General features: G+C 43.4%; 1 protein-coding gene and 1 long non-coding RNA gene across 7 annotated transcripts in view; one reads left to right on the top strand and one right to left on the bottom strand.

The window, feature by feature from the left end:
• Positions 1-24,551, top strand: part of LOC142847632 (uncharacterized) — a 39,318-nt gene extending 14,767 nt beyond the window's left edge. For 3 of the 4 annotated variants that reach the window (XR_012910269.1, XR_012910268.1, XR_012910266.1), the window contains exons 3-6: positions 17,235-17,349; positions 18,386-18,491; positions 18,749-21,209; positions 23,893-24,551. This is a non-coding gene — a long non-coding RNA (uncharacterized LOC142847632). The remainder of the gene's footprint in view (positions 1-17,234; positions 17,350-18,385; positions 18,492-18,748; positions 21,210-23,892) is intronic. The other variant, XR_012910267.1, reaches the window with a different exon arrangement.
• The window catches only part of Alpk2 (alpha kinase 2), a 111,833-nt gene extending 86,298 nt beyond the window's left edge, over positions 1-25,535 (bottom strand). The window contains exons 1-4 of one of the 3 annotated variants that reach the window (XM_075968462.1): positions 25,195-25,535; positions 17,285-17,378; positions 10,977-11,103; positions 6,320-6,437 (exon numbers count right to left, since the gene is read on the bottom strand). In XM_075968462.1, coding sequence (XP_075824577.1) covers positions 6,320-6,437; positions 10,977-11,085 — 227 coding nt within the window. In that variant the 5' untranslated portion in view covers positions 11,086-11,103; positions 17,285-17,378; positions 25,195-25,535. The remainder of the gene's footprint in view (positions 1-6,319; positions 6,438-10,976; positions 11,104-17,284; positions 17,379-25,194) is intronic. The other 2 variants (XM_075968463.1, XM_075968464.1) reach the window with 2 other exon arrangements.
• Between the last annotated feature and the right edge of the window lie 2,360 nt (positions 25,536-27,895).

Below are 27,895 nucleotides of genomic sequence, written 5' to 3'. Positions count from 1 at the left end.
CATTGTAGACATTCAATGAACCCTCATGTTTGGAGGAAGCGCTGCTATCATTCCTACTGTACTGTGTTCCCGCCCACAGGTCAGTAGACTTTGTTTTGCAGGAAGCACGGATAAGATGTGCTTTTGTGAACGATATCGTAGGCCTGGGGTCCTGGGAAACAGAGTGTTTAGGTTCCAAGTCTAGCTTTGATTCTAATTAGCTTTGTTACTTCGCATGGGTCCTGTGATCTCTCTGGGCTTGCGCTGAGTTGTAAAGTATACTTAAGTAGGGAGTGGGGAGATGACTTAGTGGGTAAAAATGTTTGCTGCATGAGCCTGCTCACCTGAACTTGGATCCCCAGAACCCACATAAAAGCTAGACACAGCAACAGAAATGTCTGAAATCCCAGCGTACTCTTACAGGAAGACGGAAGCTGGATGGAGAGAGAGAGAGAGAAAGCTCCAGAAGCCCATGGGCTGTCTAACCTGCTCTATGCATTGTCTCAAACAAGGTGGAAAGTTGAGGACCAACGCACAAAGGTTGTCTTCTGACCTCCATATGCGTGCTGTGACCCATGAATACCCACACGCATGGACAATACACACATAGACCTACATATATCACACACACTTACACAGGTGGGGATTAAAGTGTAACAAGAGGGCCAAACCAATTGGATTTGACCAACAAAAGTATAACTGGAGAGCAGGAGGGGCCGAGCATCCATGTGGTTTGGCCTCCCAGTATCGCAGAAAGCAGGACAATCCTCAGTTCATGGGCTTCTCAAGCTTAACTGTTCTTATCCCCTGAGGTCTTGTTAAAGTTCAGGCTTGGATTGGCTAGGTCTAGAATTGGTGATAGGTTTCTGCATGATAGCCAGGGATGCTGATGCTGATGATGGAATCAATCAGCAAAGTCAGAGTTATTCCCAGCTCTGTTGACACCATGAGCTCAAGAAAGGTGAAAGCCCCCTTATTAGATTTTTCAGAAAACTGCCAGATGTCACTTGGCTTAGTACTCAAGTTGGGCTGAATCCAGGAGGTTAGAGCCTGCAAGCTACAGCCATGTGTAAAGAACCGCATAGCTGTTCAGAATCCGTGTTGCCTTTAAAAACAAGCAAATAAATATCAAAACTAATTACTGGAATTAGGGAGGAAGAAGGAACAAACCCGAAAAGAGAACCTCTCATTGCTTAATCTGACTTAGCTAATGTATGGGGCCCTGAGTTCCATCCCCAGCACAACTAATAATAATGATAACAACCACGATGACAAATGTGGTAAGATTGTAAAAAGCCGGCTCAGACCTGCTCTGAGCAGGAGGGAAATCAATCCCAACTTAATTGCTTCTCTTTGCCTGTAGCTCTGTCAGGGCTTTGGTGCCTGCTGTGACCAGTTTCAGCTTCCTGACCAAGCATCTCCTGTGTCAGCCTTGCTGGCATCAGGTACCCGCTAGGTAAATGAGGGCAGAACAGCAGCTGGCAGGCAAAGAGATAAGCAGGGGGACAGTGTGGCAGCTAGCAGGAGACTGGTTAAGCGTAACCAGCAACTCTGATTGGAGGGAGAACACCCACCTGCTGGGGCAGCAGCCCAGGGGATGCAGGATGACAAGGACAGGGGCAGCCACAGAATGACTGGGAGCTTCTTACCTGGTTGCTCAAAGAACAAGAGTGACTAACCCAGTGGTACTCTGTGGCTACAGCAGGGAACCTTTTGAAGGTGATTCAGTCTTCATAATGCCTTTATACAGCCATTTCTCCAAAATACTGGTAGCCAACCACCAGGAGGCCTCCACAACTCAAATCACATCCCCAGACTTGGGGAGCTATGTGTGGAATAGCTCTTTCCCTCCCTTTGGGCAAGTCCTGAAGAACAGAGCAAAACCCACTGGCTGCAACTGTAACCAGACCACAAAACTTCTTTGATCGCCAACTAAGAGACACTCATTTGGTGCTGGAACAGATAGGACAAGTCTTAGCTCCCATGGCACTTCCATTCCATGTGGGTCCCATACCAGGAAGCAGAGAGTCACAATAAGCAAAGTTGCAGGTAACTGTGCATCATGACTGGGAAGAGCCCAAATGTCTGTAAGTAGGCGAACAGAATAGTACGTTGTGGCTCCTCCACACACTGAACTGTGGAAACACAGCAAAAGGGATGAACTTACCAGACGCCACACAGCAGAGATGATGCTCGGGATACTTACGTGGGGGTGAGGGTGGGAGTGAGGAGGAAGACAAATACAAGAGAACACACCATACAATCTCACTTACAAAAAGTTCTACAAAATATCAACACATCTATGGGGACAAAAAGCACATGGGTTACTTTTTAAAATTTTGATTATTTAATCTTTTGATGTCTGGCTTCTTAAATTCTTTTTTCTTTTTAATTTTTATTTTTATTGAGCTATATATTTTTCTCCACTCCCTTTCTCTCCACTCCTCTTCTACCCTTTCCCATGGTCCCCATGCTCCAAATTTAGTCAGGAAATCTTGTCTTTTTCTACTTCCCACGTAGATTAGATTCATGTATGCCTCTCTTAGGTCCTCATTGCTGTCTAGGTTCTTTGGGATTATGAATTGTAGGTTGGTTTTTCTTTGCCTTATGTCTAAAAGCCACTTATGAGTGAGTACATGTGATATTTGTCTTTCTGGGTCTGGGTTACCTCACTCAAATCTTAATTCCCAGTGTAGTAGTATTTACAGATGAGTGTTCGGAAGTGATTGGTTTAGATAAATTCGTGAGGGTGGGGACCTTGTGACAGGATTAGTGCCCTTGCAAGAATAGACAGAAGAATCACGCTTTCTACCTCTTTCCAGTAAGAAGATGGCATTCTGCAATTCAGGAAGATAGCCCGCCCTTACTAGACCTTCACCAAACTGAGACCTTGACTAGAGCACACACTAATCTTGAAATTCCCAACCTCCAGAATAATAAGAAACACATTTGTGTGTGTAGGCCATTCCATATATGGCATTTTATTGGGTAGCCCAAGCTGATTAAAATAAGCAGCATCAAGTGGGGCAGTGGTAGTGCACTTCTTTAATCCAAGCACTCAGGAGGCAGAGGCAGGAGGATCTCTGTGAGTTCAAGGCCAGCCTGGCCTACAAAGCAAGTTCCAGGACAGACTCCAAAGCTACACAGAGAAACCCTGTCTTGAAAAACAAACAAACATAAATAAATAAATGTATAAATAAATAAATAAGCAGCATCTGTCAGACCATCCCTCATTCAAATCCCTCTCCTAGGCCACCCCATCTCTAGGTTTATGTGTGGCATGTTATGGAAAGGGTTCTGAAAAGGTCCAGAGCTCTGGCCTTCCTATTCAGCAGAGGTCCCACTGAGTCTGGTTTTATGTTCTGGGGCAGGAGGTTCTGCAACTGACCCAGTTTTATAGAACTCAGAGACAAGGGAGCCAGTACATGGGAGAGGGCAAGGCAGGAAGTCAGGGTGATAAAGCCCAGTGCCAAATTAAATAGAGGCAAAAGGTGACAGTTCTGCCACAGAGTGAGGGTTTATTACAAACCAGAAGAGGCGAGGAGAAGCTTCTGGGCCCTAATGTGCAACAGAGAAGGGCTGCAGGCTTTGCTGAGATGTTATCAACTGTAAGCCATGAGGGGGAGAAAATTTGTCTGAGGTGGCTCATTACCAAGACACTTGTTGACAAATGGACCCTGTCCTCCATCCTGTCTCTGTCCCTACAGTGCTGCGCGCCCACATACCTTTCTCCTCAATCCTGTTCCAGTCTCTATAGTCCTGCCAACCCACAGGCTTGGTTTGGTTTCAGCTCGGCCACAATCATGCCATGCCCTCTTACTAAGAGTCTTGGTGGATGTTGGCCAAACACTCTTAAGTGCTAGAATGCTGTGGTTTCTGCCTCCGTGAGACTCTACATCTTTTCAACCCTCAGAAGCTCTGGGCTGTGACTCTCATGACAGAGGGGACCAAGAATGTCCCTAACACTCCCCATCCACTCTCAGTCCTCAGGAGATGTCGACGGGAGGACCTTGTAAGAGACTGACTAGCGATGAGCGAGCCTTTCCCTGGTTGTGCCAAGGTCTGAAAAGGGGCTCCTGAATCAATATGTCACCTACCGCCAAGACTCACAAGGTTTGTCCTAAAGGATTAGCATCATCATGAGAAGAGCTACCAACCGTCTGTCTCCAGGAAGAGCTGAGTAAATGTGCTAAGGGCTGACCTATGATCATTCTCTGAGGTATTCACCTACTGAAGTCACAACTGGGAAGTGATGATGGACAGCGAATTCTTCAAAGGGATCTATCACCCAGGAGACTAAATGGGAGATTCTCGTCAGACCCTCAGAACCCATTCAAGTCGGACTCCAGGCATGGCAAGAATAAATGGATATGAGGCACAGCTTCTGAATTCATTCAGGAAGAATGTCAGGGAAGCCCCATGCTGGGAACGGAGGCCCTGTAGGTGCTGGGAAGTCATCCTTAAGACTTGTTAGACCTACTTAAGCACACAGAACGCAGAGTTCACAAAATGCTTTCCAGCCTTGGATGAAAACCATAGCCGCTTAGCCAAGACATAATGAGATTCAGTCATCTTTATTTCTAACCAGTGAGGTCTTGATCAGACACGTTAGTGATATTTTACCTCCGACAAGAAAAGAACAGAGAAGAAAAGTGCTGTTGCTCCAAACTAGCTTTCTTTCTTAGCTCCAAAATGCCGGTTTTAATCGGTTGCAGAAGCATCCTTTAGGTGGTGTGGTGCACACTTTTAATCCTAGCACTCTGAAGGCAGAGACAGAGGCAGGGGGATCTCTGTGAGTTTGAGGTCAGTCTGTTCTGCATAGAGTTCCAGGTCAGCCAGGGCCACACAGTGAGAATGTGATGATATTTTGTTTGTGATCTAGCAAATAAAGCTGGCCTGAAGATCAGAGTGTGGAGCTAAGTCATTTGTTAACCACAGAGGCCAGGCAATGGTAGCACACACCTTTAATCCCAGTACTTGAGATTCACATGCCTTTAATTCCAGCACTAAGGAGGTGGAGACAGGAAGGAATATGGCTGGGCAGAGAGGAATATAAGGAGGGGGAGGGGACAGAATTGCATTCAGTCTGAGGATTTGTAGACAGGATCTTGCCCATTCAGCCTGAGATTTTGTAGAGGTAAGAAGTCTCTGGTGGCTGGCTGCTCTGCTTCCTTGATCTGTCACATCTATCTCCATCCAATATGGAAGGTTGGATAACAGTGCTGAAATCTTATCCCGCTTTCTTAACTTCCCAGAGAGAACAAGAGTAGATGAAAAACTCATCTAATAAAGGGAAATAATTCTAGATAAAATTTAACTCTATCAATGGCAAACTAGAGAAGGTTAAAAAGTTCCTGAGCACAATGAATATAGTTTCCCTTTAATATCCTAGGGAGATCTCCATTCCAGGACAGCCAAGCCTGAGGATGCTCAAGTCTCTTTCCTATATAACAGGACATAGTATTTGTACAAATCACCCCTATGTTAATTCCAATGCCTAATACGATGTAAATTATACATAAATTACTAGTGTACTATCTTGTCTAGGTCAGTGGTTCTCGACCTTCCTAATGCTTTGACCTTTTAAAATAGTTCCTCATGTTGTGATGACCCTTAATCATAAAATTATTTTCACTGCTACTTCATAACTATAATTTTGCTACTGTAATGAATCATAATGTGAATATCTATGTTTTCCAATGGTCTTAGGCAACCCCTGTGAAAGGGTTGTTCAGCCCCAAAGGGTTAATAATCACGGATCTAAGGAATGAAGAAGATAAGTATGTCCAGTCCCAATGAGAGTTCTCTCTCTTTTTATTGTTTTTACATACCAACCACAGTCCCCCCTTCCTCCCTCCCTCCCTCCTGCTGCCATCACCTTCTCCCATCCCCCATCCAGTCCTCAGAGAGGGTAAGGCCTCCCATGAGGTGTCAACTAAGCAGAACTAAGTGGAGGCAGAACCAAGTCCTTCCCCACTGCATCAAGGCTGAGCAAGGCATCCCACCATAGGGAATGGTCTCCACAATGCCAGTTCATACACCAGGGATAAAGCCTAGTACCACTGCCAGAGGCCCCACAAATAGGCCAAGCCACACAGCTGTCACTCAACCCAGTGAGAATTTTTTAAAAAATATTTTTAACCCATGGGTGATTAAATCTTCAGATAATCCATTCATAGAGGGACCACTTTAGTCCCTGCTGGATGCTTTGACTGTTGCCTGCCAGTAACATCTAAGATCAGGACCTCAGAAGGAAATCTTTCAGCCTGATCTCACAGTAGCCAGCAAAGCACAGAAGACAGAATGTTAGTGAACAGTACACAGAAGCCACGCTGCTTACCATGAGAGATGGAGCAAATGAATGTACTGGTTCTCAAAGAACTCATAGCTGGAAACACTGCCTCCCTCCTCTATGGCTTCACCATTCTTGTACCAAGTCACCTCTGGCTTGGGCTGACCTGAGTGGGAGGGGGAGAATATTTAAGTTGTAAAGCTATAAATGGGAATTAAGAAGAAGGCCTAGGCACGAGCACAGTAGGATATGTTAATGAAATGCAGAATAAAAACACTGTCTCTAATCATAAGAAAAATTTTTTTAATTATCCAAAATAAAACAAGTCTCCAAAACTATGGTCGATGGTCAGGGAGATGACTCTTCAGATAAAGGCTCTGGCCACTAAAGTCTGATGGCCGAGTTTGCTTCCTGGATCCCACGTGATGGAAGGAGAGAGCTGACTCCCATAAGCTGGCCTCTGATCTCTGATCTCCAAATGCATTCTGTGGTATGCATGTGCCTACCCCATTCCACAAAATAGATAGATAGATAGATAGATAGATAGATAGATAGATAGATAGATAGATAGATAGATAGAATTAAAATTTAAATATATGAACAGTAGAGAGAAGGTCAATTTTTCAAAAAATATTCAAGAGACAAAGATATAGATGGTATTTGATTTTTCATGTCACATGGGGCCAAAGTAACTCAGCAACAGGACTGATTAAAATTTCTAGATTCATTTGTCATCTTGTAGGTTTTACCCAACAGAGATACAAATAATATCGGTCTAGTAGAAAGATAACACTGTAAGGTTTTGCTGCCCCATAGGGTAGTAAGTAGGGTTGTACCTAACCCATGTATGTGGTCCTGACATTTTTAAATGCCTATAAATATGCAGCTTTTCAGGCTTAATATTCTCTAGTTCTTATAGACACTAATGAGTTAACAAAACCTTTGATCATTAATTTTACACAGAGATCACTTTGCTTTCATTTCTTTTAAAGGTTTATCTTTATTATTAGCTGTATGTCTGTATCTGTGCATGAACGTGTGCACACGAGTGTCAGTGCCCCAGGAGAGCAGAAGGATTCCACTGGAGCTGGTGTTACAGTTGTGAGCCACCCAGTGTGGATGCTGGAAATCAAGCTTCAGTCCTCTGCAAGAGCAGTGTACATTTTTAGCTTCTAAGCCATCTCTCGAGCTCCTCACATTACCTTTGAGAAAATTAAATTTTTATGTGTGTGGTGCAATTTTTAATACTGCAATTTCTGAGAGTGCTGTCTAGTTTGATGTTAACTTGACACAAGCTAGACTCATTTTGGAAGAGGGAACATCAATTCAGAAAATCTGCCTACACCAGATTAACCTGTGAGCAAACCTGTGGGCATTTCGTAATTGATGATGGATGTGGGAGGTCTCAGCTCACTGTGGGTAGCACCATGCCTGGACTGGTGGTCCTGGGTGCTACAAGAAAGCAGGCTGAGCAAGCCACAGAGAGCAAGCCAGTAAGCAGCTCTGCTCCATGGAACACCTTAGTTTCAGTTTCCACCTTGAAGTTCCTACCCTGACTCCCCTCAATGAGATGGAGTGTGACCTTAGAGGTATAAGGTGAAATAAACCCTTTCCTCCCCAGCTGTTTTTGGTCATGGTGTTTTATTACAGCAACAGAAACCCTAACCAGGCAAGAGTCCTGCCACTGAGCTATGCCCCAAGCTCATTGGAAATTTTACGTGATAGCGCTCAAACCTGAACCTGAAAGAATAAAGCATATATATATATATTTCTATATATATATATTTCTATATATATATATTTCTATATATATATATTTCTATATATATATTTATATATGGGCCTACAAGGTGTCTCAGTGGGTAAAGGCACTTGTTACTAAGCCTGATTATCTGAGTTTCAAGCCTGGGACCCACATGATAGAAGGAAAGAACCAACTCCCACGAACTGTCTTCTGACCTTACATGTGAGCTATGACATGCGACTGTAAATATACCTACACACACATACGTGTGCGCGTGCACACAGAAATAAATAAAATGTAATGAAAAAATTCTAGTGTGTCTATGGCCATGCCATTCTGAACATGCTCCACTGCTTTTGATCTCAGAAGCTAAGTAGGGCTGAGCCTGGTTAGATGCTTCAATGGGACAAGAACAAAGTTCCGTTTTCTTCCTAAAGAAAGAAGAAGTCTAGAGCATAAATCTTCTAGAATAATGCTACCACAAAAGCTGACCCACTGACTCTTTTCCCTTGGAAGGTTTCATTCTTCCATGGTAGCCATCAGCTAAGCTGTGAATGCTAACGGTTAATGGAAAAATTTAACCCACACAGCAGGAATTTTGTCTTTACTGTTACTAGGCAAGGTTTCCAGTGTGTCCCAAAGAGGTTTCTCACTACTCTCTCTGCCACCAAGAATTACCAAATGTGCTGTCTGTGCAGGAAGCAAAGTTCAGGGGGTGGAAAACAACATGCCATTCTAGAGCCATACCAGGACCAGTCTTGGGTTTTGTTTCTATATCATGTACCTTTTGACAAGCAACTCAGAAAGCCCCAAGAAGCCTCTATTTTATAAACGAGGTCGGGATGATAAGAGTCAGAGACACCCGTACCAGCAGGACCTTAGAATACTCAGGGTCCGGCTCCTCATCTGCTTGCCAAGGCCACATATGTGCCTTTAAGCAGCTGTGGGGCTTTCCTACCTTCTTCTCCAGGTAGGTGCGTATATAGCTGCCCCCAAGGCCAAGAACACAGGCCCACGTGCAAGGACGTACTCTAGCCTAGGAGCAGCTTGCCTCAACTTCCTATGGGCAGATGTTAAAGAGGCACTTCCCTGGAAACCAAGAGAAGAGGAAGCTGTCAGGGTTCATTTCTGCCCCTTTTTCCCTGTCTCAAGCCCCCGACTCAGCCAGCTTCCTCCTGCCCCTGCTTAGGAAGCGCTGAATTCCTCCTTTTGTACTGTGTGTGGGGCCACACACACACACACACACACACACACACACCGAGAAAGAATGTAAAGTATGTGAGAGCTGGCCCCTGGAACCCCAGGGCCTTTATTCAGAATGATCAGGGCTGGTTGCTCTCCTCCAGTTTCCTGATTGCAGCCAGGGTTTTCCCTGTGCATCTTCTGAGCCTACACCATCCGCCAGAAATGAGATGTGCATAGGGAAGTGGAAGCTTGTACCTTATGGAAGGTTCTCTTTTCTCCTGGACACCTCACCTAAAACTTCTTCCTCCCTTTGTTTTCCAACACTAAGGATGGGACCTACGGTCTTACGCATTCTACCATGGTGCAATACTCCTCCACCTTCCTTCCCTTGTTTTGAACCTCTCTATGAGTCACTGCCTGAACCATTCTAAATGATCTAGCTACTATGTGTGAGGACCAGTGACGGAGCTATGGAGGTTTTCTCAGAAGATTCAGGGTCAGCTTGGGTCTCTCCTTCTGTCTGAGCTCTGACAAAGCCAGCTGTGGAGCTGGAGAGACTGAGTGTGGACGGGTACACCAGCCTCCAGACCAAAGACAAGGTTTCACCTTGACTTCTGCAAATGGCGATTATTTCTATAGCCACGCTTCTCCTCTGAGTTCGGAAGAGAAGCTAAGCGGGTAAGCCATTTCTCCCTGCCCTAAGGAAACACCATGGGTGTAGTGCCTCCGTGTTTTCAAGGGTAGCGATATAATCTAAGAAAGAAAAGAATCATCTACATAGATTTTAAAAACCACCTCTCTGTCAAATTACTGTTTTTATTCTTTATTTCTGTATGTGTATGTGTGTATCTCTTCCTTTCTCCTTGTGTGTGTGTATATATGTGTATATATACATATATGTGTCTCTTTCTCTCTGACTGTCTCTGTGTGTCTCTTTGTGAATGTTTCTTTGTCTCTATCTTTCCATTTCTGTCTTTCTGTCTCTCTGTCTCTCTCTATCTCTGTGGGCATGGATGTGGGTGTGCACGCGCACGTGTGTCTTGAGAGTGCCACAACACATTTGTGGAAGTCTGCATGAGTCAGCGCTCTCCTTGTTGGGACACAGGGAACATCCTCAGGCTGTCAGGCTCACGCTGCGTGTATTTTTATCACCTGCATCACCTCTCTGCCCCCTTACCTTTAATGAAACCCCTTTGCCATTGGGCCACTAATACCCAGTCATCAGCTCTGAGTGATCTAGGCTCCCATCCGGGGGTAGTTCCCATCTTTGGTCTTACCTCCTCTGAGCACCTCTTGCTTTGGTTTAAATTCTTCCTTATTTGCCAGCATGCATCAGTGGGAGGCAAATTTGGGGCAAATTTAGCCAACCTACAGACATTGCTAAACGCTGTGAGAAGAGCTCAGTTTGATGACATGAAATTATTCAAGTTGTTCCGGGATGCCACAGCAAGTGACGAGTAGATTGTTTGAAAATCAGCAGTGAGGGGGCTGCCTAACCAAGAACCACAGCATGAGGTGAGGAAAGTCACTTGAAAAACATCACAGAGGATTGAGTTGCTTAACTGATTACTCAGAATAAATTTCTAAGGTAATTTTCTCAAATGTAGTTTTCATTGCCTTTGATCAATAAACCCTGAACTGCAAGAGAGGTATGGGGTGGGGGTGGGGAAGTGAGTAGTTAGTCTAGGTTGACTAGCAGCTAGGCTAGGATGAGCAGTAGTTAGTCTGAGAAGCAGCTAGTCTAGGGGGAGTGGTGGCTAGTCTAGGGGTCATTACCAGCTATCATGCATCGAAGCACGACGTCAGACTTCTCCGGAACCTTCTGGGAAAGTAAGGTTGATAGAAAACACAGTGTGTGCCTCCGGGGGCAGCTTGGGTCTGTCATCCTTTCATGCCACGTGATCTGAAACACAGCAAGGCTGCCATCACTCTATGTTCTGTGATTACTCTCACCTCCTTTGGCACCCACCCCACCTTTGATGAGCAGAATTGAGGAGAGGAGACCAAGTCTAGGGGGCTTCACAGTGTGGAAGGACCCTTGCCTCATTGGCAGGACCCAGCTCTGGAAGACCAAGGATTTAGGGTGGTGGCGGCCCTCTTGACTTTGGCATCTAGATCTAGATCTGGGTTCCTGTGTGACGCTACCTAGTAGACACTCCACAACATTCTGCTCATAAGGGCTGGACGTTCCACCACTCACAAATGCCTTCTAAGGCCTCTCCAGCTATTGTTGAGGTTTGCAATGTCTCCTTCCTTTTAAGATGTTCTGTTTGGTTTAGAATAAGGTGAGTCCAAAATTGCCTCTGCATGGAAACCCTTCACTCTGCGCATCCAGGCAAAAGCATGCATCTAAGAGAACTTGCTGTTATCTTCCCTCCCTGTGCTGGAGGTCTGTGCTTTGCCTGAGGTTCCAGATTCACTTAGTGGGTAGAAAACGCTGCAGGGCTGAAGGTGGTACATGTTAGCATCCAAAAGCAAGAAAAGCCATGGACACTTGGACTGGAAGAGAAATTTGACATGCCTGGTGCCTGCTAGGACCTGTCAAGAGAAATGAAAAAGAAGGTTTGAAAAAGGATACCTTCTGAGTATGAGACCTTTTGGAAGCTGTTAAGAGACATGGGACTACACTTTCAATATTTTGGGTTACAGAACTTCTATAAACATGGATGTGGGGAGCCTGAAACATCTGGAGTCCCATCATATTCAACTCATATAAGAGTCAGGTGAACCTATCTCAGTATATATGGCAAATTATTTCCACAGAACAGCAAGAGAATTCCCCTGTCACTCCACTCTAGATTAGCTTACAAGCATGTTTGGTGGCTGAGGAGTCTACACCTTTTGCCATAAAGCCCAGATTTAATTCTTATCTATCAGCCTATCCTCACTTCTCACATAGGATTGTTACCAGGACCGTCCTGAGATACAAAGATCCAAGGAGGCTCAAGTCTTTTATATAAATGATAAAGTGTTTGCACATAACCTATGCATATTCTCTTGTTCTTTGAACCATCTCTGGATGATTTACAGTGCCCAGGATGCCACAGATGCTATGTAAAAAGTAGTTAGAAAGCCTCATTTAGGGAGTAGCGGGGATGGGGAGAGTCTACTTTTCAGCACATATACAATTTTATTCCAAAATAATTTTGATCTAAATGTGGTTAAACCCACAGAAGTGAGCCTGTGCATATTTCTTAGTGGCCATAGTAATGTGTCACAGAAAAGGCTTCCCTACCAGAAAGAAGTTCCTTTAAAAGTTTCAAAACTTTTCAAAATTTGAAAATTCTTATAACTCATTTTTTATGAGAAAGAAAATGCCTTTTTAAAAAACCTTGAAGGCAAAAGTGTCACTCACTGGTTGAATACTTGCCTGTCACATGGGAGACCCTGGTCCTTATCCCTAACATAGAAAGACAGAAACAAGAAAAAGAGGAGAGAAGGAGGGAAGGAAGAGAGAGACAGACAGACAGACAGACAGAGACAGACATAGAGACAGAGAGGCAAGGGGCATTGTTGACTTACAGTGATGATAGTTCAGAATAAGTACAGAACAAGAAAATCAGTGGGGATGTGTCATCCACAATCAGCTGGGAGGGCCTGCCTTTACAGAACAGGCAGAAGAAATAGCTCTTCAACTACAGTTTAGTTGTTCCTCACTGGAGGTTCAAGTCGGTCGTAGAAGCCGGAACTATAAAACTGGGTTGAGATTTATTTGTTTGTTTGTTTTGAGACAGTGTTTCTCTGTGTAACAGCTCTGTTTGTCCTAGAACACTCTCTGTAGACCAGGCTGGTCTTGAACTCCCAAGATCCACTTGTCTCTGCCTCCTGAGTGCTGGGATTAAAGGCATGTGCCACCACATCTGGTGAGATTTGTTTTCCTTTATTTAAAGGTGTTTTTAAGATGTTAGAGTTGCTATTGCTCAGTAATACTGAGAAGATAATGTTAGAATCAAAGGTACACACATGACGGTAAGGGCAAATCTAAGGCACTTTTATTTTTTTCACCTTGAATTGCACCTTGAAGTGCTGGAGATCAAACCCAGGGCCTGCACATGCTAGGAAGTCCCTTGTTACTGGGCTACCTCCACAGAGCCCCATTTTTTAATGGTATTTTGCAACAGTCTAGCGAATTCCATGCAGGGAAGGAACAAGGTTTGGCAAACCTACAGACCTGTGACTCCAAGTTGGAAAGGACACCTGCTGTGACTTATTGACCCAGGGTGATGTTTAGACACATCTGTACTGAGATAATTAATATACCACACACTTCACCCACTGAAAAGTTATGACTCCATGACTTTCGTTATAACTGGCTTGTGCAACCATCATCACCACAATCAATTTTAGAATACGCCATTACCCCCAAAAGAAACCTCACATCTCCCCGTCTCACCACCTTTACGCCCAGTCCTAGTCCACACGGCCTTCAGCAACCCCTAAGCTGTGTTCTATTTCTGTTAGGTTCTATGTGGGCTGGCCTCTTCTGAATACTTCGTACAATCAGAATCTTCCACTTAGCATAATATTGTCGAGTCTGTCTGCATTGTAATGCATGCTGATGAACGTCATTACCTTTTGAGGCCAGTATGCAATACTTCTTGGGAACTACTGTGGGCAATAAGATGACTACCTTGACTCTCCACATTCCTACAAGACTTACTCAGTGATTCTGGGGGATCTCACAGCTGGAAAATACTCTCCTGAGCAGAAGAAATTCTAGGCTTCTGGACCAAACCTAGCCTACCAGGAACAATGTAGATGCTGCTCTATGGCTTACCTGGGCCAAGTATCAAACCTATTTCCTCGTCTGTCAGCCGGGAATGGTAACAGAAGAAGGCTCAGAGCCCACATCGGCTGCCTCCTAAGACTGTTACGTGGGCAGCTGATATAATAGTAATCTGGCGGCTCTCGAGCGAGCGAGAATGCTTTTTCACGAGTTTCCTTTTGTGCTGTGGGTTACCGCAGTGCTGCTGTTTTGTAAAGTGATATGCCAATTAACAGATAAACATGTCTCCTGGAGTAGCCTCACTGGGAAAGTAATTTGCAGAGCAAGTTTCCTCCCACTCTTATTCCTAGGACCACTGCTGTGGGTCGAATGGAAAGAAAGGGCTCACAAAGCTGAAATGGTGGTGAGGAACTCCCCCCACCCCCCGTGTGTGAGCTGCAACTCCTCCATAGGTGACCACTTCCTGCCAGTTCTGCCCCACACGTGAAAGCACTGTCAGTATGTTTGACTCACAAGGCTGGGTTAGCTGCCACGAGTCTCAGACACTGGGCACTGACTGTTCCCTGAAGGAAAGGGACAGTTAAGTCGGGCTGTGGTTCATGTTTCGTGGCTTCTCTGAAGGTGAGAATGACACATTTATTGTTCTATGCTAGAGATGACAAACGGTATTGAAGGTGCTAGAGGTGACAAATTAATGCTGAATTAATGGCATTAGTGGAGGAAGTCATAGGTGGGCTTCAAAATCAATCTTTAAAAAAAAAAGCATATTAGCCCAAAAGAACATCAGATTTTCAATTTCTCCCTGCTTTCCTTTTTTTCCTGTATGATTCAGGGCAAGTTTTTTACTTTTTAAAAACTGATACAGGCTTCTAATTGTATAGATTCTAAATATATATGTTTATGCTCTTAAAAGTACATATAATGTACATGTTTAGAGATGAGCACCTGAGAGGTTTTACACACATACACACAAATAATTAAACAAGAGATTGTGACTTGCGGTGGGGAGGGAGTGGTGAGGCATGGAAGGAGTTGGAGGGGAAGAGGGAAGGGTAGAGATGGTGGAAATATAGTACTATTCACATTTTATAAAGGTCTTCTGAATAGCAAAACAACCACTGTATAAGCATTGTCTAATATTTGTGGCTTTGGGCTTGATGTCTGAAGAATTACAAAAATAATGTCTTTTACTCAAATTGGTAGAAAGAAAGTATGAGTCTATAGGCAGGTTCTTGAAGGCATCTCAAACACTTGCAAAAGTCCAGATTTTGTTCTTATTGTTGTTTTGTCTTTTGGGGTTTTGTTGTTGTGGTGGTGGTTTGGTTTGGTGGTGGTTTTTGTTGTTGTTTGGGGGGGATGTTGTTGTTTGTCCTTTGTTTTAGGGGTTGTTGTTGTTGTTATTGCTGGCTTTTTGGTCCATCACAGACAGCTGTGAAAGCGACAGGACCACAGTGTGATACGGGCCCAGGTGAGCGGGCACTCAAATGTCATGCTCTCTTTTGGGTAGGGTGCTAAGTTGTACACAGAAAATAAAGACAAGAAAACAAACCTGTGAAAAGATGCTCAGCATCCTTAGTCATTAGGGAGACCCAAATCAGAGTCCCAGTGAGATGCCACCACACCCCTGCCAGAAGGGCTGCATATCAGTAAGGACGTGCAAAGAACAGAAGCAGCCCCTGAGTCTCCCTGGCGGAGTGTAAAAACAGTAAAAACATTGTGAAAAACAATTTAAGCTTCTTTAAAAAAATTAAACACGAATCTACCTAATGAGCTAGCAGTTCTACACCTAGAAATCCTTGCCAAGAGAAGTGAAGACATCCTTCTACACAGAAGCTTCACACAAACATCATTTGCAGAATTAGTCAGAGTACCAAAAATTAGAAACAACCAGAATATCCAACTGGTGAATAGTCATACAACTGAGTAATGAGAGGAACAAAGAATGTTCATGGTGTGACATGGATGAACCTCAAAACACTCTCAAATCATACTCAGCAAAAGAAGTCAGACCCAAAAACGTACAGTATTTTATTCTATATAGGAAACATTCAAAGGACACAGTAGGGACACAAGGTCGATTAGTGGCTGCTGGTGGGAAGAAGACTAATTGACAACAAATATATATTTGTTAATGTATACATATACAGACACACACTTACATACACATACATACATACAATTACACACATATACACCTACAAATACACATATGTGTGCGCATACACATATACTCACATATGAACACATATGTACGCACATATGTATACATATGCACACGTATACATACATGCACATATACATACACATATAAGCATACCCACACACACATACATATACACATACATACATACACATATACAAACACTAAAAACTCAGCTACATCCCTAGCCCTTGATGGAATCCTTTAACAGCAATGCATGTTAAAAAGGAATTAAGGCAGTTCTGTATGACATAGACACAAAGTAATCTCCAAAATATATTACTGAATAAAATGAAATATAGAAGTATTAAGTACGCTAGCCCTTCATTAAAAAAAAAAAACTGAGGCCGACAAGGGGATAAGATGATTCATTGGATAAAGGGACTTGTCACCAAGCCTGACTACCTGAGCTGGATACTCAGAGCCCACGTTGTAAAAGTAGAAAGCACAACGACCAAAGCTGCCCTCTGACCACTACTCACACCATGTGCATCGGCAAGTATAAACACGTGCACACAAGTGTGCGCACGCACACACCGAGACACACCCACCCACAGAGTAATAAAATATGAATGTGTTCTAATGTGCTTGCTTGTATATTTAATGTGTTAGAAATACACTAACTGTAATATGCTAGCTGTCCTGAGTACTTTCGGGAACATGATGATATTGTTTAAGGACAATGAATTTACATGTTTTACATAACAAAATTTAACTTTGACAGTATTTGTGTGTTCACTGCTAAAGACAGTGTGGATGCTGGGCTTGGAGTGGCTGCTTTCTCTAGCTTTTTTTAACTGTATTTTTTTTTTTTAATTTCGGTAAACTACAGTTTTCTCAATGGTTCTCCCCTCCTTTCCCTCTCCTCTCCTCGCTTCTCCTCTGCCATTTAAACTCATTTTTAATTCTTTAATGGAGGGATTTTAAAAATAGGTCAAATGTATTAGAACTTAGTATCTTCCCTAATTTCATATTGAGAAACACAGATGTGGTAAGTATCTTTCCCAAGGTCACACAGCTTTTCAATGAAAGAATCTGGGCTTCTTGAATATTCTTACTGATGTATTCAAATGATACACATTCACCCATCTTATCCTGGCCTCTGCAGGAAGAAGACAGGGAAGAGAGGAAGGCTCGCAGTGCACAGAGCAAACCCACCTTAGTGGTGCGCGTCTAAGATCCACCTACTGGCAAGCCCAAGGCGAGAGGATGGGAAGTTCCAGGTCAGCTGATGATGCAGGGTGAGATCCTGCTATAAAGTACAAAGTACAAAGAGGGATGAGGCTATCACTCAGTCATGGAGTACTTGTCTAACCCTAGATTCAATTCCCAACAACACACACAAATACACACACTCACAAACAGTCTCTCACACAAGCACAGTCACAGAGAGGCGCACTCACAAACACACTCACACAAGCATACTTACACACAGCATACTCACACACAAGCACATTCACACACATGAGACATGCATGCATACATGCACAGGTGGAACATTGTCCTGTGGCTAATGAGATCAACTCTTGTGAGTTAACAGTTCTTAATTGATTGAAAGCTGAGTGCCATAGACCATTACGTACAATCTCCAGTTGCATCAGCAAGACCCTTCAGAAGAAACACTGTAAAAGAAAAGCCCTCCTGTCTGGCTCCCCTTGTTTTCCACATCCACCCAGTCTCCTACTACACCCACTGTAACAAACCCCAAGACAACGCTGTTGGGGAAATCTTTACTTAAACAAGGCTGAGAAGGAAAATGCTGATGAATTTAGGACTTGGGATGACATGGGGAGAGCCTGGGACATTAGTTTCTCTTTAGACTTGCTCACTGCCACACACTAAAGAACAGGACTGATTCTTGATAGAATGAACTGAGCCTGAATTTATTACCCAAAACCAAGGCCCTGTCAGTATGGAGACAAAAGGCAAAAGAGCCATGCATGGAAAGGACACGTGACATGGCGAGGGGTGGCCTCCCTGCTTACTTGCTACCTGCCTCTAACCTTGCCAAAGAGTGTCTTAGACTGCTTCTACTTGCCTTATTTTCCAGATTTATCTATCTGTCTGTCTATCTACCTACCTACCTACCTACCTATCTATCATCTATATATTTACCTACTTGTGTATGCATGTATGTATGTAGCCAAGACTGACCCAGACTGACCCTGAATTCGCCAGCCCCTACCTTAGATTCAGGCAAAGGCCATGATGATATTTTGTTTTCAATTATTCTTTTTGTAATATCTCTTATGTATACAGGTGGTTTTTGCCTGCGTGTCTGTCTGCCCACAATGTATAGCAGATGCCCATGGAGGCCAGATGAAGAAGACATTGGATCTCCCTGGAACTGGAGTTGCAGATGGCGGTGAGCCACCATGTGTGTGTTAGGAATCAAACCCAGGTCTCCCGAGAGAGCATTCAGTGCCCTTAAACACTGAGCCATCTCTCTACCAACCCCCACTCCAATTTAAATTAAACAGGAGGAATTATTTATGAAATGGGAAGCAATTTAAAGTTATATGTTACGAATAACAGCAATGATTAGATTTATGAGGAATTCAGTTAGTAAAGAGCTTAGAATGAGCCAACTAACCAGCATCTCCCATGGTTCTCTGGTTGTAGGTAATGCTGTGTGGGATACCAAGGTATCCTGTCTTCAGACTCCTACTTTGAGCCTCTGCCCTGACTCCCTCAGTGAGACTTGACCTAGAAGTAACCTCCTGTCTCCCACACCCTAAGTGCCAGGATTACAGGTGTATGCCACCATACCCGGCTTATGCAAACCTTGAATCATAAGCCCTTTAGAAAATTCCAGTTTTTCTTGAAGCAGCACTATCAGAGGAAGCAAGAAATGCATTGGGGATAAAGAATGTCACACCTAAAACAAACGTGTAAAGAGCTCCAGGGGCTGGAGAAATGGCTGGGCACCTCACAGCTACTCAGAACCATATGCAACTATAGTTCCAAGGGATCTGATGCCTCTTCTGACCTCCACAGGCCCGAGGAATGCATGTGGTGCACATGCATACATGCAGGCAAAACACTTACACACATGAAATGTAATAAACATGCTTTTAAAATAGAAGTTAGCACTCTTCAGAGCACAGTACTACATCTAAGGACTCTCCATTGATGGTTAATATTGCTGTGTGGAAAAATACTTTTATTTGCCTGGGCTGTACTTTAAAACAGTCTCATCCCAAGACTTTCTCAACCTTCCTAACACTGCAACCCTTTAATATGATTTCTCATGTTGTAGTACCCCAACCATAAAATTATTTTCATTGCTACTGTCATTTTGCCATTGTTATGAATCATGATGTAGATATCTGATATGTGACCCCCACAGGTTGAGAATCACTGCTTTAAGGCATACTATTAACTCTAAACCAAGGGAAGTAATGGGATGCCTTCAGAGGCCTTTCTCCAAACATTGTTTCAGTGTGTCACTAATTGCTGTCCCCTGGATTCTCCTACCGCTCATCTTCCTGGTGACTTGGTGTGGTCAGACCCGCCTTGCATGCTCTGTGAACTCTGGTTGGTCTAAGCTGATCATGGCTTTCCTGGGTGCTGATCAGTTCAGTAACCAAGTCTGAGCCGATCACATGTGCGTGGTCCAGAAGATAGTGCAGGAGGCAATCCAAACCATGCCGAGCTTAGGCCATTCATTCTGCCCTCAGCACAAAAGAGAAAGCGTGCGTGGGTTGGGGATATGGGGGGGAGATGTCAGAGTGAATTTTTTTGACAAAAAGCATCTATCTTGAGACTGTGAGAAAGCCGGCTTGAGGTTGAAACCAAAACAGAGAGAAGCTGAGCCTCCAGAAATGCAGAGACAGAAGATGAGTCCTGACCCATCTCCTAGACTTTTCTTCCACTGTATGAGCAATAAATCCCATGTTGTTCCGATGGTCGGTAGGCTAATCTTGTCTTATTTTTCAAAGACATATTGGAGTATCCACACCTCCTCCTCCTTTACCCTGGTTCCTGAAATTCCTACTCTACATTCCAGATTTTGTGTCAGATATCACATAACAATCAAGTTTTAGGCAGAAGTAACAGACTGGAGATCACCAAATTATAGACAGAAGCAATAGATTTAAGGCTGGATGGTTTACCCAGTGAATGCTTCCCTAAAAGAGCACTGGGGAAACTGGGAAGTATAGCCAAACTCATCTTATTCCATAACTATTTGTAGTAATAGGAGCGGCGGAGCTGCGTTCCCAGCACCCCGGCCGCCTGGCTGGCTTATGCCCTGAAAAAATTACACGGACACTGTATTCTTTTAATCACTGCTTGGCCCATTTCTATCTAGCCTCTTCTAGGCTAACTCTCGCACCTGGACTAGCCCATTTCTAATATTTTATGTAGCACAGCTAGGTGCGCTTACCGGGAAGATTCTAGCCTACGTCCATCCTGGGTCGGAGCTTCATCACGTGTGTCTGCCCGGGAGCGGGCAGCATGGCATCTCTGCTCCAGAGAGCAGAGCTGTCGAGTCTGAGCTCACTTCCTCTTCCTCCCAGCATTCTGTTCTGTTTACTCCTCCCACATATGTTTTAACCTATCAGGGCCAAGCAGTTTCTTTATTGCTTAACCAATGAAATCAACAGATTGATAGATGACACTCCCACATCAACTATTCCTTTTCTGCCCTTGTGATTGTTCCTTGCTTCTGTCACACATCTTCCATAGCTGCCTGTTCAAATCCCACCCAGTTAGAATCACTTACACACAAGAGCTTGCTTCCTCTAACGGCTTCCCTGATACCCTCAACTGGAAGAAAACTAGCCCCTTCCAGAGGATGGACTGCTCTCCCACACACGACTAGACTGAGAACTCTTTACCTACAGAGTATCTGGTTGGACTATCTTCTTTGAATTATTTTAAGCTCTAACACAATATGTCCATAACCTTGGCATCTCTGAGAAAGCAAATCCAATGACTGAAAACCATGTTTGTCTATTGGAATTGCAAGCCAAAGAGTGGTTTCTGCATCACAACAATCAGCATCACCTGAGAATATGGACAACACAAGAATCTATGGGACCTTCAGAACCAGAGGTTCTTCAGTGAAGTCCAACAACAGGTATTTAACAGGTTGTCTGGATTCTAGTGTGCTTGGAATTGGAAGAACAACTAGACCCAAGAACACTTTAAGCTATGGGTTGAGGAGTAGATGACCCTGGTCATCTAAGAGCAGGTTGAAGATCAAGTGAAGATCAAGGAGAGCTCTGTGCCCTGTGATGAAACCATAGCAACCACAGAGGGTCTGACGCTGGGGTAGTAAATGCATGGTGCCCAGACTGAGCTATCCAGAGCTGAGGGTCCTGTTAGTTTGGCATCCAGGTTTTGACACGAAGCCCAGGACGTCCTCGTTAGGTATGCATCTAAAGGAACTCCAATAAGGGGTCTAGACTCTGTGTGTGTGTGTATGCATGTGTGTGTGTGTGTCCATGTGTGCTGGTGTACTTGTAGGGGTTGCATGCGAATATGTGTGCAGGTCTTAAGACAACAGTAGTCGTTCCCCACATGTCATCCACGTTGGCTTTGATTTCTTGTTGGCGCTATGTTTTTACTTTTACGTATTTGTGTGCGGGTGGTGGTGGGCATGTGTGTGCTATGACATGGATGTGGACATCAACCGACCGCTCAAGGTAATCAGTTCTCGCATTCTACGATGTGGGTCCCAGGGTCTGAACTCAGGTTGCCTACCCGGTACCTCTACCCACTGAACCTTCTTAGTGACCCTAACTTTTGTTTGTTTTTTGTTTTATTTTGTTTTCGAGACACTAACTTTCATCAGCCTATAGCTTACCTAGCAGGCTAGGCTGGCTGCTGAACCTCAGGATCTGCCTGTCTCTACCCTTATCAAGATGACATCACTCACCATAATGCCTGTGTTTTTTGTTTGTCTTGGATTTTTTTTTAATTGTAAATTCTGAGAATTAGGCTCATTTCCTTATGCTTGGAAGGCAAGCACCTTACCGACTCTTACTGACTAAACTATTTCCCCAACCCTAACCATTCTTTAGTGTTCTTTTCTTTCTTTATTGCCAGTCATAGACGGCACAATTGCTCCCGCCCACGTTTCTTATATAATTGTACATTTCTAGTTTTCCTTTTGGGCAGATTTAAGCTGAGAACCACAGGACTGTTTGTGACCTTCCAGTGACTCAGGCAAAGAATTCATCAAGATATTCTTATCTGTCTGGGGAAAAACCCTGAGATGATTTCAAAAAAGGAAGGGACAATACAGATGTCCCACGAGCCCTAGGCAAGATTCTTGTCTCTCTACTCTCGAGCCTCATTATCTCCTACCGAGTTCATAGCGCTGGTCTACTGTGAGCCTCCATAGACCAGAAACCACCCTGCTTCCATGATGGCCTCTTCAGGTGTGGGGTCTGTCCTACTCTACCAACTACATGTCTCCTTAGAGAATTCCTATCTCTCCTTCCATGCTCTACTTGGCCTGTTTAATCAATGTGAAGACAAACTATAATTTTTGAGGAAAGCTAGGCTCCTGCCTGACTTTACATAATTTCCACAATAACCACAGATATTGGCTTGTACATGTAGATTTACCCTACCTTCTATTCCTGTGGTTATCCTAACACTTGGACTTTAACATGGTACTGATAGATATTTTTTAAAAAATATTCTAAAATGATGCTGATAAATCTTTACTTATCCTGTAAGATAATAGACATATCATCTGACAACTTATGCTGGATAGGTTGTGGGGTAAAGGGAACACTCCTGCATTGCTGGTGGGAGTGCAAGCTGATACAGCTCCATTGAATGTCAGTATGGCTATTACTCAGAAAATTAGGAAACAACCTTCCTCAAGACTCAGAAATACCACTTTTGGGTATATACCCAAAGGATGCGCAATCGTACCACAAGGGTATGTGTTCAACTATGTTCGTAGCAGCTTTGTTTTTCATAGCCAGAACCTGGAAACAACCTAAATGCCTCTCAACCAAAGAATGAATAAGGAAAATGGTACATTTACACAATGGAGTACTACACAGCAGAAAAAAATAATGACATCTTGAAATTTGCAGGCAAATGGATGAATCTAGAAAACATCATATTGAGTGAGGTAACCCAGACCCAGAAAGACAAATATCAAATGTACTCAGTCAAAAGTGATTTTTAGACATAAAGAAAAAATAGCCTACAATTTACAATCCCAGAGAACCTAGATAACAATGAGGACCCTAAGAGAGACATACATGGATCTAATCTACATGGGAAGTAGAAAAAGACAAGATCTCCTGAGTAAACTGGGAGCATGGGAACTTTGGGAGAGGGTTGAAGGGAAAGGGAGAGGAAGGGAGGGGAGCAGAGAAAAATATATAGCTCAATAAAAATCAATCTAAAAAAATCTCTCAAAAAAGGCATATGATCTTCAGTTAAAAAATCATATTTTCTCTTATTAATCATCAAAATATCCTAGGGTAGAATCCTTTTTAAAAGTTGTTGTTTTGACATATTGTTTTCAAGCACGGAGTTTTTCTTGAAGTATCTAATTTTTTCATTGTGCCACTATCAATAAGAAGTGTTTTTCCTATTACTTTGTATAGTTCCTGTGATCATATCCTGAAGTACTGTGGAAGAGACTTTTTAACGGCAAAAAAAAAATACTACTTTTTAATGAAGACAGCCTACTTTTGTTGAGAAACTATGGTGCCATGGATACTGCAGGTGTTTGGCTCATCCCAGCCTCTATCAGTCCTGTTAAAATGGATGCTATCTTCATTTTACAGGTGAGAAAACTGGGCTGGAGTTAGAGGCAGATCCCAAATTGAGCTTTGGATCCCGTCCTTTCTTCTTGAAGACTTCCTCGGCGCCGTGCAGATCAGGGAACTCTCAGGCACATCCTCCCTGCGTATGCTAATATCTATACGTAAGTGTGCACAGGGCTGTTCCAAACCTGTTATGAATACAAACTCCACTCTACTAAAAATGCCCCCAAATTCTGATCCCGTGTTTGATAAACACTTGAAAAGGACAGTATACTTTGAGACTTAAAATGTATTTAAATCCTGACTTCCAGTATCTGCAGCTGCTTATTGGCCATCCGCAGGTTTTAATATAAGATGTGTTAAATGGCTGCTATAAAAGGTTGCTCAGATTCTTGGTTAAGTGCCGAACCCTAGAGCACATAACTCTCGCTCGTTCCCCTTACCTGGCCTGCTGGTCTAATCAGACTACATGCCTTTAGAGCACTGTTCCGGCTTGACTGAAAGAAGGCTACCTTTGCACGAGGAGGAAGCTGTGGAAAGGAGATAATCTGAGCAGAAGCAGGTGAAATGCTGGGCTTGCTTAGATCTATTTTTAAATGGCTGTCAGACGCCTGTAACTGACACCCTTAATTGGAAGTTCTGAAGTTTAAATGTACTTATTAAAATTTACTAAAATGTAACATGATGACGAATCCTTTTTTTTTTTTAATGATTTCCCTTTTGGGCTGACTTTTTAATCTCGAGGATTTTTTAAATCTGTTTTAGCGACAGTGAATGTCTATATAAGTCATTTTTAAATACCCACTGATTTTCCAGCAACTTGAGCTATTATTGCACAAGAAAGCTGCCCACCTAGAAAGCTAACATTTTCTAATCATTCAGAAAATCCCAAGCAAAAAGAATAATATTTGAACAAAATATTTAAATGCCCAGGACTAGTATCAAGTAAATATTTGCCTTGATTCCTCAAGTTTACAGTGGACATGATCTTCATTTACAAATCGGTCCTTTGGGTCGTTTTTTATGTTTGTTGTTCTAACTGTTAAGACAGGGGTGGTGAGAAAGGAATGATTTTAATCACTGGCAAGCCAAAATAAACAAACATTTTAAAATGTTCCCAAGTTTCATAGAGGTCAGAGGCGACTTGACACAAGACCTTGAACATTTGGCCACGTTAAAGCCTGATACACCGCAATATCCCCTCCAGCCTCGGTCTGTCTCAAAAGGAGACAGCCTGCCTTTGTTCTCTGTTATAGAAAATGTCTACAGTGATATTTAAAGGACAGCCAAGCCTTGTTAAAAACTGAAAGTCTCCATACTTACTTTTCAATTCTGTTTATCCAAGAGATGTTATTGGAGGGCTGGCTTGCTGTCGGGGTCCCCTGGCCGTACGTGAAGCATTGATTGGACGTCTTTATGTCCTTGTCCCCTGACAGGGACTGAGATTCAGGGTCTCATCCACAAACAAATCAAAGCGCAGTTGGGTCTGTTTCAGAAAAACTCATGTCTTCTTAGGAGGGAAAAGTCCGCGTCCAAGCAAGTTCTGGAAGGAGAGCATGTTTTGCCTGCCCTTGAATGAACTAGGTCACGGCTGAAGCTGGAGAATATTTTTTTTTTTTTTTGCATCACTGTGATGAAACTTGAGGGCCGTTTTCTGCAGTAGGTGCGACACTTGTTGACACTGCTTGCCTGAGAGGCCCTGGCAAAGGGACTTGATGAAATACAGCCCTAGGGAGTTGAGATCCAGATGAGCCTTCACTGACTGCTGCTAGAGGACAGCTCTCGCACAGTCTGTGCAGGACCTTGATTTAATCGCTCTCCTCTAGAAGGAATCAGGCATTTGGAAGTCATGATAAGGAAACCCCAAGGGAGGGAGATGAAAATAAGATCTCACGTGTTATCCCTTTAGAAATGACACTGAGTCTCCCTCTGAAATTCTCTGAGCAGAAGACACAAAAGACAGGAGTTCCCCCTCCCCTGAGGAATTTGAGGCCATTCTCAGCAATACAATGCGTTTAATGCCAGCCTAGGCTATATGAGACCTTGTCTGAAAAACAGTCAGGCATGGTAGCAACATACCTTTAATCTCAGCAGTTAGGAGGTAGAGATTAGCAGATCTCTGTGAGTTTGGGGCCAGCATGATCTATATAATGAGTTTCGGGCCAGTCAGGGCTACATAGAAACACCCTATCTCTAAATTAATCAATTAATTAATGAACAAACAAATGAATGAAAAAGATCATGAGAAACCATAGAAAGTGCTCTTAGTCCTGCAGTTTGTCAGCCATTATTCCTGTTTCAAAGAAGTTTTGGTATGAGTGTTTCTTTGAATTTTGTTTAGACCCAAGAAAGGACATGGAAAATCCAGAGACATCCTTTTTTTAAGTTTTCTTGCCTCACTACAAAAATATTTTAATGCTTGATACCTGGAAACTGACTAGTTAGAAGGAAACCTCTTGTGAGACAGACGTGGCTAAAATTAGCACCTCTAAGTGGGTGACTTTGAAAGGGACATGACCGAAACCTCCCTCTGTGGTGAGCCCTGTGCTCCTCAAAAGCAACGCGATGGTGCAAGTTACAGTGTGTGCCTCCCTGTTATTGACAGAAGAGGTTCACAAGACAAAAAGCCACAATCTGAAGCTATTGAATGTCAGGCTTGCACAGCTGGAGGGTTCAGTTCTTCAGTTTTATCTACACAGGAGAAGAAAAATATTGAAAGTCGAAAGGCCCTGAAGTAACACCACTCTTTTGCAAACACACCCGTGGCATGGGACTGGACAGGGAGAACCAAATCCCTGGGTCTTTTCAGTCTAAGGTCTGTTCCAGAGAAAGAGGAAGAACTTAATAATAGGGACAAATAAATAAATCGGGCCATTGAGATGGCTCAGTGGGTAAAGGCACTATCACCAAGCTTGACAACCTCAGTCCCATGCCAGGACTCACTTGCTAGAAAGGAAGGACCAATTCCCACAGGTTGTCCTCCACCGCTCTGTGTGCTGAGACACATGTACATATACACAGTAAATACATAAACAAACAAATGTACTAAAAACAATAACAGTAAAGGAACGTCACACACACAAAACAGGAGAGAATAAAGTCAAAAATGAACAAATGGCCCAACACAATAGAGCAATATGAAGTGGTTAGGAAAGAGTTCTTATGTGAGACAGTTGAAACTCACTCTGAGGCTTACTTTTATTTCAAGACCAATTCCTTGAACTCCTAGTATTTATCTCCTAAAAAAAAAAATAAATGTAATACTATAGATATCTGCAAACCCATGTTTGCTGCAGTAGAATTCACAATGAGCTAATTAGGAATCAGCCTACATGCTCCTCAACAGATGAATGGATAAAGAAAACGTGGCATGTTTGCACAATGGACTATTTAATCACCCATTCAAGAAATTAAAATTATGTTGCTTACAGGAAAATGGATGGAACTGGAGATCATTGTGCAAGATAAGCCAGTCTCAGAAAGTCAAGTGTGATGATCGTTAATCATTGTCAACTTGAACGGACTGAGAACTCACTGCAGAAAAACACCTCTGGCTGTGGGCGAGGGTATTTCCAGAAGGTTTGACTGAGGCTGGAAAACAAACCTGAATGTGGGCAGCGCCATTCTGGGAACCAGGGTCCTGGGATGAATGAACAGGAGAAGGCTAGCTAAGCATCACATTCATTATCATCCTCCCTGCTGCTTCCCCCCTCGCCATCCCCCCACCCCCACTGCAGATGTCACGTGACCAGCTGCCTCACGTACAGATGCCATGCCTTTCCTCACTGTGATGGGCTGTGTCCTCTCACCCTGTAATTCCTCGGTCAGGTTGCTTCTCGCCTGCTCTTTGATCACAGCGACTAGAAAAGAAGAAACACAACAAGCATCATGTATATCATGTATTTTCTATCACATGTAGAATTGGGGATAGTGGATTTTTTGTCAGCTTGGTACCAGCTAGGGTCATCTGGGATGAAAGGACCCTCAACTGGGGAAATGCCTCCATGTGACTGGCCTGTAAGTA

The sequence above is a fragment of the Microtus pennsylvanicus genome, chromosome 4 (assembly GCF_037038515.1).
Source record: "Microtus pennsylvanicus isolate mMicPen1 chromosome 4, mMicPen1.hap1, whole genome shotgun sequence".
NCBI lineage: Eukaryota > Metazoa > Chordata > Mammalia > Rodentia > Cricetidae > Microtus > Microtus pennsylvanicus.
This window is presented reverse-complemented; position numbering and strand designations above follow the sequence as displayed.